Genomic DNA, 12,081 nt, shown 5'->3' with positions numbered 1-12,081 from the left:
AATTGTCGGCTTAGTACTTTTTCCCCATTGCACATTAAATTCCACCACAGTAATTATGGCTTAAACTCTCCTCTACAGCTAATGTTAAAATTATATAATTGTATTTTTAATATAGATGAAAACACTGATATCTTCTTTTCAAACTTTCTTAATTTTAAAAAACAAATTTATATTGCTCTCCAAAATTTATAGATTTTAGATTTTAAAATATCACATGTATTTCTTATAGTAATGTTGTGCCTACCTATAATTTAAGTACATTTAAACTATTTTATTATATTTGTTTAATTCTTAGTGCATAAGTTAGTAAATTGTATTTAGTTGGTAAGCCTTTATAAATAAATAAATAAATAAATAAAATTATCACTTAAATCGTGTCTATGTCGTTGGGATCACGCTCTAGACATTACGAGAGGCTCGCGTGTTCTACCGCCATTTTGATATTTCAAAAAATTAATTAATTTACATAGTAGCTATTCGTAGTTAACATCACTTAGCTTGAGTAGTTTTGGTTTATTTGATGTTCTGGTTCTTTGTTCAAATATCTATAGATTAAAATCGGCAAGAGAAATAGTATGTAGTACGTATTTCTAACCTTTCAATGTGGTAAAAATCATACTTCTACGTTTAGATAGAATGTGACAGCTTTGAAAACGGCGAAAAAAATTGGTGTTGACAGGTAGGTTAACCTTTATTTTGAGCATTGCACGCAGACTTAAGGCCTGGATTCACTTTGATAAGTGATTAGTGCAGGTGATTAGTGATTAGGAGAAAACAAGTATGGACAGCGGCTGATTAGTGCAGGTGATTAGTTGGCTGCGTAGTAACGTGATTAGAAGCGTGTTCTATTTTTTTGCGAGTGAAGTGCGAGTAACCACGTCCCGCACCATCCCTTCCCCCTCACTCGCAGCGTGCCTGCCACTAAACACGAGAGCAAAGTAATATTCCATCGTATCTTCAGCAGCCAATTCCTTAAAGAGTTGGTAGCTTGCGCCATGAATCTTCTATTCATCCATTTTCGAATCCATATTTTTCGTCTTGCATGTTCAGCTTCCAAAAGTTCTTCGGTTTCAGATACGACCGCGTTTAGTACTTCTTTAATTACTTCTTTCAATTGCAAGCGCGCTTACACAGACATAGAGATGATCGTCCATACTTGCTGATCGACACCTAACAACTGATTTTACTAAACAGAGCCACTAAACAAGAATTGGACACTACTTGCGCACTAATCAAAGTGAATACAGGCCTTAACACGAAGTGACATACACATTGCGAGTGTAAGACATAGATTGTCACGCACACTTAAGTAATACGCCTGGCATCAAAAAGAATTCTGGCAATGACATCAAAAAGAATTCTAAAGGAATAAATTTTGTGAAAATGAATGCCATCTTTGGAAACGTTACTTTAAGAAAAAACCCCTCTGGTGTTCATTGGTATGCCTTGCGATGTGCATCTGATTCTTTAGTACTTTAAGGCACCTGGTATCGTACAATGATCATCTTTGAGGGCCTAATACTCTGCAATGAGTTCGCTGGGAGATTTAAAAATGCAATCTCCAATCAGAACGTTTATAGTTATTTATGCAACTGTTGTGTAATAAGGGGTATTAAAACACGAATGTGGGTGATAATAGTATCACAAGAGCGTTTTAATACCTAATTATCAACAGTTGCATACAAGACTTTATCTACACCCAGAATATGAATCCTCTAAAAGATTTTGAAACAGTTAGCTTACTGCTAACATTGAAACAGCCAGTCCTAGTAGTAACCTAATATCATCCATTACTGATTATATACAAATAAACTAAGTATTAATGAAAGAGTTATTTATTTTAGCAGTAATTTAAATTTTGTATAGTGCAATTATTAAAATTCACTTGAATGTTATATTCTTTTAGTTCAGCGTTTTAAATATCCGGCGGTGTGCTGTCAAAACTTGAATCGCTCATTTTTCCAAGAAAAATGGCGGGATTTCGATTTTTCGAATAACCTACATTTTTTTACGGCGCGCCATGTTCTGGTAGTGTGGAACATGCGTAAACGAAAATGTTTTTTTTTTAATTCATACATATACCACGCATCGAGCAATAAGAATGTGGCTGTTTGTTGAAACTATTTGCGCATGAAGGGATCGAAAAAAAACCAAGGAGTGCTGTTATAAAATTCAGTAAAACATTACAACACTCGTTTGGATGATGTAATGGTTATTACGACATTGGGTGTTTTAATGTTGGTAATAAGCTAACCCTTTCAGAATCGTCAATAAAGGATTTAAAGCATGGGTGAGATAAATAATATTATAAAATGTATAATACAATAGAATAAACATTATTGAAATAAAGCTGCTTTCTACTTTTTTGCCAGTACTTCTAAACTACTGGTGATATTTTTGTCTCTACTCTTGTCTGTACTCTTGCCAACGTTTTACAAGTTAAAAAAAAAACATATTATTTAACATATGGGACTTTTTACTATATTCACTTCAAACATCCGCTGGTCCGTGTGCGGGCGACGGGACGCAGTGTGACGCTGAATTTCACACGAATTACATTTGTTTGTGATTAGTAGGCGCGCGAAAATCGAGATAGTTAGCTCCGCCCACACGTTGAAGTTCGTTGGTTTGGTCCTGAGCCTTAATAATTTAGTAACTAAGTCACATGTAACGCAATTTATAACTAAATAAATAAATAGATACCCAATGAGTAAGTCCGTGTAGATCGTAAAGTTCGTAGGCTTATTTTGAGTGCAGTTACGAACTGAGCACAGTTTAGAATGGATCTTATAAGCGAACAGCAAAAGTAGCTTTTTCTTTAAAGGTAGTAAGTACTCCTTATACTATTCTGTCTATTGAAATACGCGTTTTTACATGAAACAGAGCTTAAAAAGGTTCGTATACTTTATAAAATGTCTCAATGGTTAAAATCTTTTTATAAACATAAATATAAAATAAAAAAACACTGACCTTTCATACCTCCGTGATCTGGCACCGACTAACTGGAAATAGAAAAGTTTTCATAAATAAAGCGATAGAATTTTAAAAACAAAAACTTATGTACTTATAAATACATAAAATAAATAAATTATAATATACAGTTCGTATCAGCCTTAAGTTAATTCCCACAGACTAAAATAGAAAACCTTATGCATACATACTCATTCATAAATAAACCTCTTTCGACGGCGCGTTAAAAAAAAATTGTTCGAAAAATATAAAATCAGAAACAACCCATGTAAATTACAGTTACCAAAATTATCATCTCAAATTATTAATCGGTGTCGTTAAAAGGTATTTAAAAGAGATTTATGATAAGCATTCGAATAGGTTCCCATATTTGTAGAAACGTTTTTATGATATATCGATACGGGGTGCGCCAGGGTAACATTCTGGTACCCTATTAATTATATACGTGGGTGTCGGTTCATTTACAATCGGTTTTTATTTGATTTTTATCTTAATTGGTTTCGATGAGCATAGTTTGAACTGAAGTTAACAAGGTGAGATAAGATTTAACGATTCTCTTGGTTATAGGACTTGGTTATTGGTTAAATTTCTGCTGATTTTTTTTTGAGTGTATGCCGCATTAATACTCACAGACCTACGGGCGCGCAGTAAAGTGAATTTACCCAACCCAAATTCGACACCCAGACATTAGTTCCTTAACTAGACCATTTGTATCATAATTCACACTAAATTAACTAAATTAAAGGGTATTATAATATTTTTGTTGGTTGTATTTAATACCTTCTTTATTACAATATTATTTTCATCAATAATCCTGTCTCGTGCAATTTTACGTTTGTAAAGGATTTTTTTATTACGCCAAAGAAATATAAATTCTTGCGTGCGTACATAGGTACACACTTTTTTTTTGTTTATTTGTACGAAGTAAAAAACTTCATAAATATAGAGGAGAGCATAAAAAAAGTTTTAGAAACACAAACTATACGTTAACGTACACCTGCGTACCTAATTAAATTAAATAAGCAGGTCTTCTCATGTCATCTTACGAGTTTTAAGGTAACTTTGGCTTTGTCCCATTGACACATTGCTCCTAGATCTTGCAGCCACAAGTAAATAGCTAAGTAGCCCGAAAATGGCACCTGCCATCTTCAGTATTACCCAATATATAAGTAAATTCTCAATACATAAGTACATGAAAACACTAGTATGCGTAAGCTAATTTATCAAAGTTTTGCGAGTCCACAGTAGCTGTGAACTGAGAACGGCTAAAATGAATCTTATTATTGGACAGTTATAGTTATCGTTTGTAAAGCGGCTTTGGTACAGTTCAGTGCAGCCCTGTTTCACTGCGACCAATGCGTGATCTATTGTGATCACTAATAACTATAGCTCATTGCTAAGATTGATTCTTTTCATGAATCATGTTATATATTTTGCAGTGATCTGACGTACCTCAAGTAGATGAAGAATTTTACGACGAGATATTACGTTTGCGTATTAAAGGACCACATTCAGAGAGAATGTGAGTGTCTTGCAAACTCTAGGTTTGAGAGGTGTGTGTTTAATCTGCAATGCTCCGTTAGCCCTGGTTAGAATGCGTAAGTATTCCCTACTTAACCTTATTGCCTAATGCGCAGCCGTTTTGTTAACGGCTTGGATCAGGGTTTTGGAATTGGTTGAGTCCGGAGTGTCGTTTCAGAGTTTATTACTCTCATGAGTCCTGTGAATATGATGTATCAAGGGTTGATTTAATAAGACCCCTTGGGACACCACTGAAGGGTTCAGGGCCAAATCGAGAGCTCTTATCACGAATTCTTGCAGCGCATTTATTGTCTTCGATCCGTGCATGTCCTGGAATCTATCGAAGTGGACAGCCAGAGTGGCTACTTCTTTTTAAAGGGTGCTAAGTGAAACTTCTGTACTACAACTTTTTATTCTGCGGTGTTACATCTTACGTTACTGTCAAATATTTTCCCAACCCGTCCATTCATTCTCTATCTATTAACAAGCTTTGTTTGAACAGCTCTAGCAGTGTCGTGAGAATTAAAACACACATACTTCTCACAATGAGTAATGAGTTCCAAAGTGAATTGGTCATCGGTTGGTGTGAACTGTCACGGGTAAATACCTGCTAAAAGTCTTGCATCAAAGATGACATAACATATTACATAAAGTTGACTCTAGTTAGTAATAATATACACGGTGTCCCGCAAGAAGGGCACCACAATCTTTTACTGCATAAAAAAAGCGAATTCAATTTCATAAGACTGTAAAATCTATTTTGCGATAAATTAGGAATTAAGGTTGTCTAGCGTTGAGTGTCCAAACTTGTTTCTTAGTGCTTTAATTGGATTGTTAATTAGGGAAAAATTAAAAAACAATTACAATTTTAATAAGCATAACAGAGCTTTTTGCAAAAGTCGAATTTATAATTTGTAGCCAATTATAATATTTTCCAAAAGCCATCACATTAGCCAATATTGTATTGCCGTCGGTCCTTGACACGTGTGCTAATAATTGTCGGTTTGAGTCTCCTTCCGAGACGCCCCGCGCCTGTTTTTTTAATGAAAATAAGGAACGAGACGAGCGGGACATTCAGCTGATGGAAATTGATACGTCCTGCCCATTACAATGCAGTGCCACCCAGTATTCTTGGTAAACCCAAAACTTCAGTTCGGCGCCTTCATTGCGTTCGTCACCTTGAGACATATTAAAATGTTAAGTCTCACTTGCCCAGTAATTTCACTAGCGCCCTTCAGACCTTAACACAATAATGCTTACACATTTCTGCTTCACGGCAGAAATATGCGCCGTTGTGGTACCCATAATCTAGCCAGTGTGCAAAGGAGCCTCCCAATGTGAACTAAATTTTTGGGCTCCAAGGCCCATTAAATGTATTACCTATGCTCAAAAAAAAAATGCAAATTCTCAAGTAAATCTAACTTGACGAATCAAACACAGATTGGATTCTCGAAGTGTGTGGAAATCACGTTTAAAGATAACTTTACATACAGATACATAAATAGATGAAGATAATATTACAACCGTGTAAAACTTAGATTCACCCCATTCGTTTATCCGACTTCATTATCACCTAAATTCCCTCAAAGAGTTCGGGTAACATGACATCTGTCAACTACGGTTTGACACAACAGTGACTTGTCGATTTGTCTATGATAAATTCGTGTAAACCTTAGAGTTATAAACCTGCGGAAGTCACGTCAAGTTTAGAAAGAACTCTCTGCCACGTTTAACTTTGGAATGAGCTAACTTATTCGAACGGTATTTTCACGACGTACTTAAGAATAAGCTAATAATTAACAAAAAGCGTGAACACCCATCTAAAAGGTCGGCAAAGCTCCTAAATATACTAATCTTCTACTGCATTTATCACGGGGAGTGTTCTGAAAAGTTGTTTCATTCCAGCCGAATTCTACCTTCGCATGAAACGCCACTATATCGATATCAGTAGCAACATCTGGATGTTTTCAAGGAACGTTCTACAATGTACAACCAAACTATGGAATGAGCTTCTTCACGCGGTGTTTCCGGGACGATTCGGGATGGATACCTTCGGGATGGAACCTTCTAAAAGTTCCAGGAGATTGTGAGCGGCGGTGATCACTTAACATCAGATAGCCCATACGCTCGTTGGTCGTTCTCTTCCACAAAAAAACTCATCTATGATTCAGAATTTATACACAGCGTAGCGTTTTATGCCGTGTGCAAACGTCGTTTTGTTTGAAGGGCGCCGTGATAAATACGCTCGCGAATAGAGACATACTGTGTATCTCATAGTGACGAACAATGCCCTTCAGAATATTGGGTTCAATCAAGAAGGTGTATCAATTACCAGCGGCAGTCGTAAATTTTTCACATAATAAAAATAACTTTTATTAAGAAATTGCTCTTGAGTAAGTCTTATAACTCAACTGATGATTATTATTATTACCTATTATAAAATATCAGCTTCCATTTTCCCATTCACATTGTTATGTATTTACATAATTATAGTTTTTATTGAATTATTTTTAAAAGATCGCAAAAAAGGGGAGTTTCTTGCTCTATTTCTTCTCAATCAGAGCTACATTTGTTTTCGAATTATTGAGGTTTTGGTTCGAATTATTGTCGGCATCAAAAAAAAAATCTAAAATAAATAAATGAATTATACTTTTATTTATAATAATAACTAGCTGACCCAGCAAACGTTGTATTGCCGATATTAAAATCGCTATACAAAAGTAACTGTTGATCGTAGATGGGTGAAAATTTGAATTTGTATGTATTTTAATAATTTTATGCTGACTCATAATCAAACAAATTTAAAAAAAAATGTCAACAAAATTAAAAAAAAAAATTGCCGTGGACCACCCTTAACATTTAGGGGGATGAAAAATAGATGTTGTCCGATTCTCAGACCCACCCAATATGCAAAAATATTTCATGAGAATCGGTCAAGCCGTTTCGTTTTTAACTACAAACACCGCGACATGAGAATTTTATATATGAGATAACCTGTACAAGTTATGTCGTCTCAGATTGGTTAGATACTCTAAAATAGACGCATAGTGAAGGTCAGTTTATCGACAGACAAGTAAATATTTAACAGTTGCCGATACTGTTGTTTGTGTAAACAATTTGTAGTTGTAAGTATGTGTTATACATGTGTATTTCAAATTTACTAGGAAAAAATAACTTGTAGTAGAGCCTCAACAGGTACTCCAAACTCCTAATAAAGTTCTCTAACAAATAGCTAATCCTGTAACAAGATGGCGGAAAAGTGTAATGAAAAGCTTCGTTTTCAAAATTAATTAAATTCCACCTTCGCACGACATAAGTTATGATATCATATCCACCATCTGAATGTGTGGCGGTCCTCCACAGTGCGGTTTTCAAGGAGCTTTCTTCCTCGTACTACAAAGCTGTGGAATGAGCTTCCTTGTGCGGTGTTTCCGGGACGATACGACATCGGTACCTTTCGCGTTCACTTTCCTTAAATGCCAGCAACGCTCTTGTGATTCCTCTGGTGTTGCAAGAGAATGTGGGCGGCGGTGATCACTTAACACCAGGTGACCTGTACGCTCGTTTGTCCGCCTATTCCCTAAAAAAAAAAACAAAGAAAAATCTTAGATTAAATATAACTATTAGATGCTTGTGTGCGTGGCATCTTGACCCTCAATGGACTCTTTCAAATTTTGTAACATACGCTTCGCTTATTTTACAATGAAATTAATAAAATACAAAATACTTACTGATGATATGTGACCCGAGTGTCTTTCTTATTTCTTGTAGTATTATTTTTACAAAGTTTACTATGCAGCCCGATTTTAGTTTCAATTATTAGCAAAGTTTAACAAAATATTTGGCATGTCAACGTCACACATTCTTCGAGACTGGCTCGAGTAGGTACGCCCACTTGGGCGTAGTATTAGTTGCCGCACTTTTCGACTACACCTGCGGTATCTACCTATTCTATCTAGCTATTTACCAGTGGGAGGCTCCTTTGCACAGGAAGCCGGCTAGATTATGGGTACCACAACGGCGCCTATTTCTGCTGTGAAGCATTAAAGTGTAAGCATTACTGTGTTTCGGTCTGAAGGGCGCCGTAGCTAGTGAAATTACTGGGCAAATGAGGCTTAACATCTTATGTCTCAAGGTGACGAGCGCAGTTGTAGTGCCGCTCAGAATTTTTTGGGTATTTTGGGAATCCTGAGCGGCACCGCGTTGTAATGGGCATGGCGTATCAATCAGCTGAACGTTCTGCTCGTCTCGTCCCTTATTATCATAAAAAAAAATCTAGTGGGAGCGTAGCGGAGACCAATCCTTTATCTAAGTAAATAACTTCAAAAAATAATTTCAGTCAAATCATCACCTTGTGAATTTGTGCACATTCCACGGCCATTGTGAATTATTAACATCTTTACACTTCACACCTTTTCTCGAAAGCAATGTTAAATAAATTAGATAATTAAATATTTGAACTGAATGCCAATATGCAAATAACACATTAACAATTGTTCCTATGTTTGTCAATTTAAGAGGAACATACAATTATATTCATAATATTATGTGCTTAGCCCATCGGGTAGGCGGTTACGACTATTGATAGCCTACCCTTACAGGCTGGCAACCTTTTTTTAAGTTTGAGCGCTAGAGCAGATTGGTCAGAAATAATTACTGTACACGACTATTTTCACACAAACCCAATAATATATTTTTTTTATGGCGAACTATTAGATACAGACATAGGTGTGGTGGCAGTACTGCCCCGGACGAACACTGTACATACAGTTAGTTGTACTGATACTACAGTAATATGTGTGGTGGCAGTACTGCCCCGGACGAACACTGTACATACAGTTAGTTGTACTGCTACTACAGTAATATGTGTGGTGGCAGTACTGCCCCGGACGAACACTGTACATACAGTTAGTTGTACTGCTACTACGGTAATATGTGTGGTGGCAGTACTGCCCCGGACGAACACTGTACATACAGTTAGTTGTACTGATACTACAGTAATATGTGTGGTGGCAGTACTGCCCCGGACGAACACTGTACATACAGTTAGTTGTACTGATACTACAGTAATATCTGTGGTGGCAGTACTGCCCCGGACGAACACTGTACATACAGTTAGTTGTACTGATACTACAGTAATATGTGTGGTGTCAGTACTGCCCCGGACGAACACTGTACATACAGTTAGTTGTACTGCTACTACGGTAATATGTGTGGTGGCAGTACTGCCCCGGACGAACACTGTACATACAGTTAGTTGTACTGATACTACAGTAATATGTGTGGTGGCAGCACTGCCCCGGACGAACACTGTACATACAGTTAGTTGTACTGATACTACAGTAATATGTGTGGTGTCAGTACTGCCCCGGACGAACACTGTACATACAGTTAGTTGTACTGCTACTACGGTAATATGTGTGGTGGCAGTACTGCCCCGGACGAACACTGTACATACAGTTAGTTGTGCTGCTACTACGGTAATATGTGTGGTGGCAGTACTGCCCCGGACGAACACTGTACATACAGTTAGTTGTACTGCTACTACGGTAATATGTGTGGTGGCAGTACTGCCCCGGACGAACACTGTACATACAGTAAGTTGTAGTGCTACTACGGTAATATGTGTGGTGGCAGTACTGCCCCGGACGAACACTGTACATACAGTTAGTTGTACTGCTACTACGGTAATATGTGTGGTGGCAGTACTGCCCCGGACGAACACTGTACATACAGTTAGTTGTACTGCTACTACGGTAATATGTGTGGTGGCAGTACTGCTCCGGACGAACACTGTACATACAGTTAGTTGTACTGCTACTACGGTAATATGTGTGGTGGCAGTACTGCCCCGGACGAACACTGTACATACTGTCAGTTGTACTGATACTGCAGTAATAGGTGTACTGCTCCGAATAATATATTGAAATACAATATTAATATTCAGATGGAGTGAAGATAGTCAAGTTTACAAATAGCTAGGTTTCACAATGTCGTGTTCGTTAAGCCGCTTGCCAGACCGGTTCAGCTTACCTCTAAACTCTAAGTTAAATACGAAATACTCGTGGTTCGCCTCGAACTTATGCGGTTATAACTTACTATATAAGACCACTGTCAGTGTCTATGTGGCCGTGGGTTATAAATTGCAATATTTATACCTAAAACTGAAATTAAGACCATATGTATCAAAGGCTATATTAAAAATGATAGCCTAACAAACAAAAATACACCAGTAGTAATACCGACTCGCACGTGTGAATGTTTTAGTATAATAAATTTCATATATTGGAAATGATATCTCACCTGATATATCACCTAACAAACTAATTTGTTATATAATTATATCACAGCCATTGTAAAATATTCATTGAATTATAAGTGTCCGTTCAGTTTCTTGTATGTTCTTCTCATGAGCTCCACTTTTTCCGAACATATGGTAGATTCGGTAATTTAAAAGAAATATTTATAGTATCGGTTCAAAAGCGAGGTCGAAAAAAATGGCGACGTAAATTTAGGGAAATTGAAAAGAAAAACACCGAGTTTTGTTGCTAATTAGTTGCTAAAAGATTAATTTTATTGCTCTAACCGATCGCAAAAACCCGGCAATAACGCTAACTTTACATTAAGATTATTAAGCGTGGGAATCACTGAATGTAGACTGATCAATCAAGCAAATAGGGGTCAATTTGTTGCTAATTTGTTGCTGAAAGATGCTAAGAAAAAAAAAAGATTTTTATTTAATTATGCCAAAAACAAAAAAACCGGCCACGCTAGCTTAACTAACGATTTTTCCGTGGAAAAACCATGATGAAAATTTGTTGCAGTTCATACTGCAGCTTGCTTTAGCAGAAAGAGTCAGCAACAAAATAAAAACCGGAAGTCAATAGAAGTTGGAGATCGGTTAACAAAAAAACCGGCCACGCTTGCTTAACTAACGATTTTTCCGCGGAAAAACTTTAGTGAAAATTTGTTATTCCTCACAGTGTAGCTTGTTTTAGCAGGGAGAGTAAGCAACAAAATAAAAACTGGTAGAGGCGGGGAGGGTCTACTTTTATTTTGGTTTTTCTTGAAAACTGTGTATTACGTTGTAATAAGAGTATAATCAGTATCTTTTATATATAAGCACTATAATCGTGGACCAAATCTCTATCAACTACAATTCATTAAAATTAGCTAGGTTAGGTTATGTTACAACAGTTAAAACAACGCACGAGCTGAGCGTAGCGTGCCGCGGCAGCGGCCGGCGAGTGGCAGAACCAAATAGTAGGCGTTTCCCCCATTACCAAATTAGGGAGGGGGGAGGGTAGAATTTTATTTTGGTTTTTCTTGAAAACTGTGTATTACGTTGTAATAAGAGTGGAAGCACTATAATCGATTTTTTGCGATCGGTTAGAGCAAAAAAAATAATTTTTTAGAAACTAATTAGCAACAAAAAAGCAACAAATTTCTGTGTTTTTTTTTTCAATTTCGCTAATTTTACGTCGCCTTTTCGCTAGTTTTAATTTTTTCAGATCTTCAAAAGCGCTAAGTTTAAGCCTATTTAAATTTGACTCTGTAAGCAGCTCGATCGCTTGGCGTTGCATAGAGACG

At 36.7% G+C, this 12,081-nt stretch overlaps 1 protein-coding gene across 1 annotated transcript in view; it reads right to left on the bottom strand.

Moving 5' to 3' along the window:
• LOC126973290 (protein slit) overlaps positions 1 to 12,081 on the bottom strand; it is a 180,735-nt gene that overhangs the window by 149,062 nt on the left and 19,592 nt on the right. Inside the window, exon 2 of the mRNA XM_050820506.1 lies at positions 2,971 to 3,002. Within this exon, the coding sequence (XP_050676463.1) occupies positions 2,971 to 2,977 (7 nt within the window). The 5' untranslated portion in view covers positions 2,978 to 3,002. The remainder of the gene's footprint in view (positions 1 to 2,970; positions 3,003 to 12,081) is intronic.

The sequence above is a fragment of the Leptidea sinapis genome, chromosome 29 (genome assembly GCF_905404315.1).
Source record: "Leptidea sinapis chromosome 29, ilLepSina1.1, whole genome shotgun sequence".
In the NCBI taxonomy this organism is placed as follows: domain Eukaryota; kingdom Metazoa; phylum Arthropoda; class Insecta; order Lepidoptera; family Pieridae; genus Leptidea; species Leptidea sinapis.
Note: the sequence above shows the minus strand (reverse complement) of the source record. Positions and strands in the feature narration are given on the sequence as shown.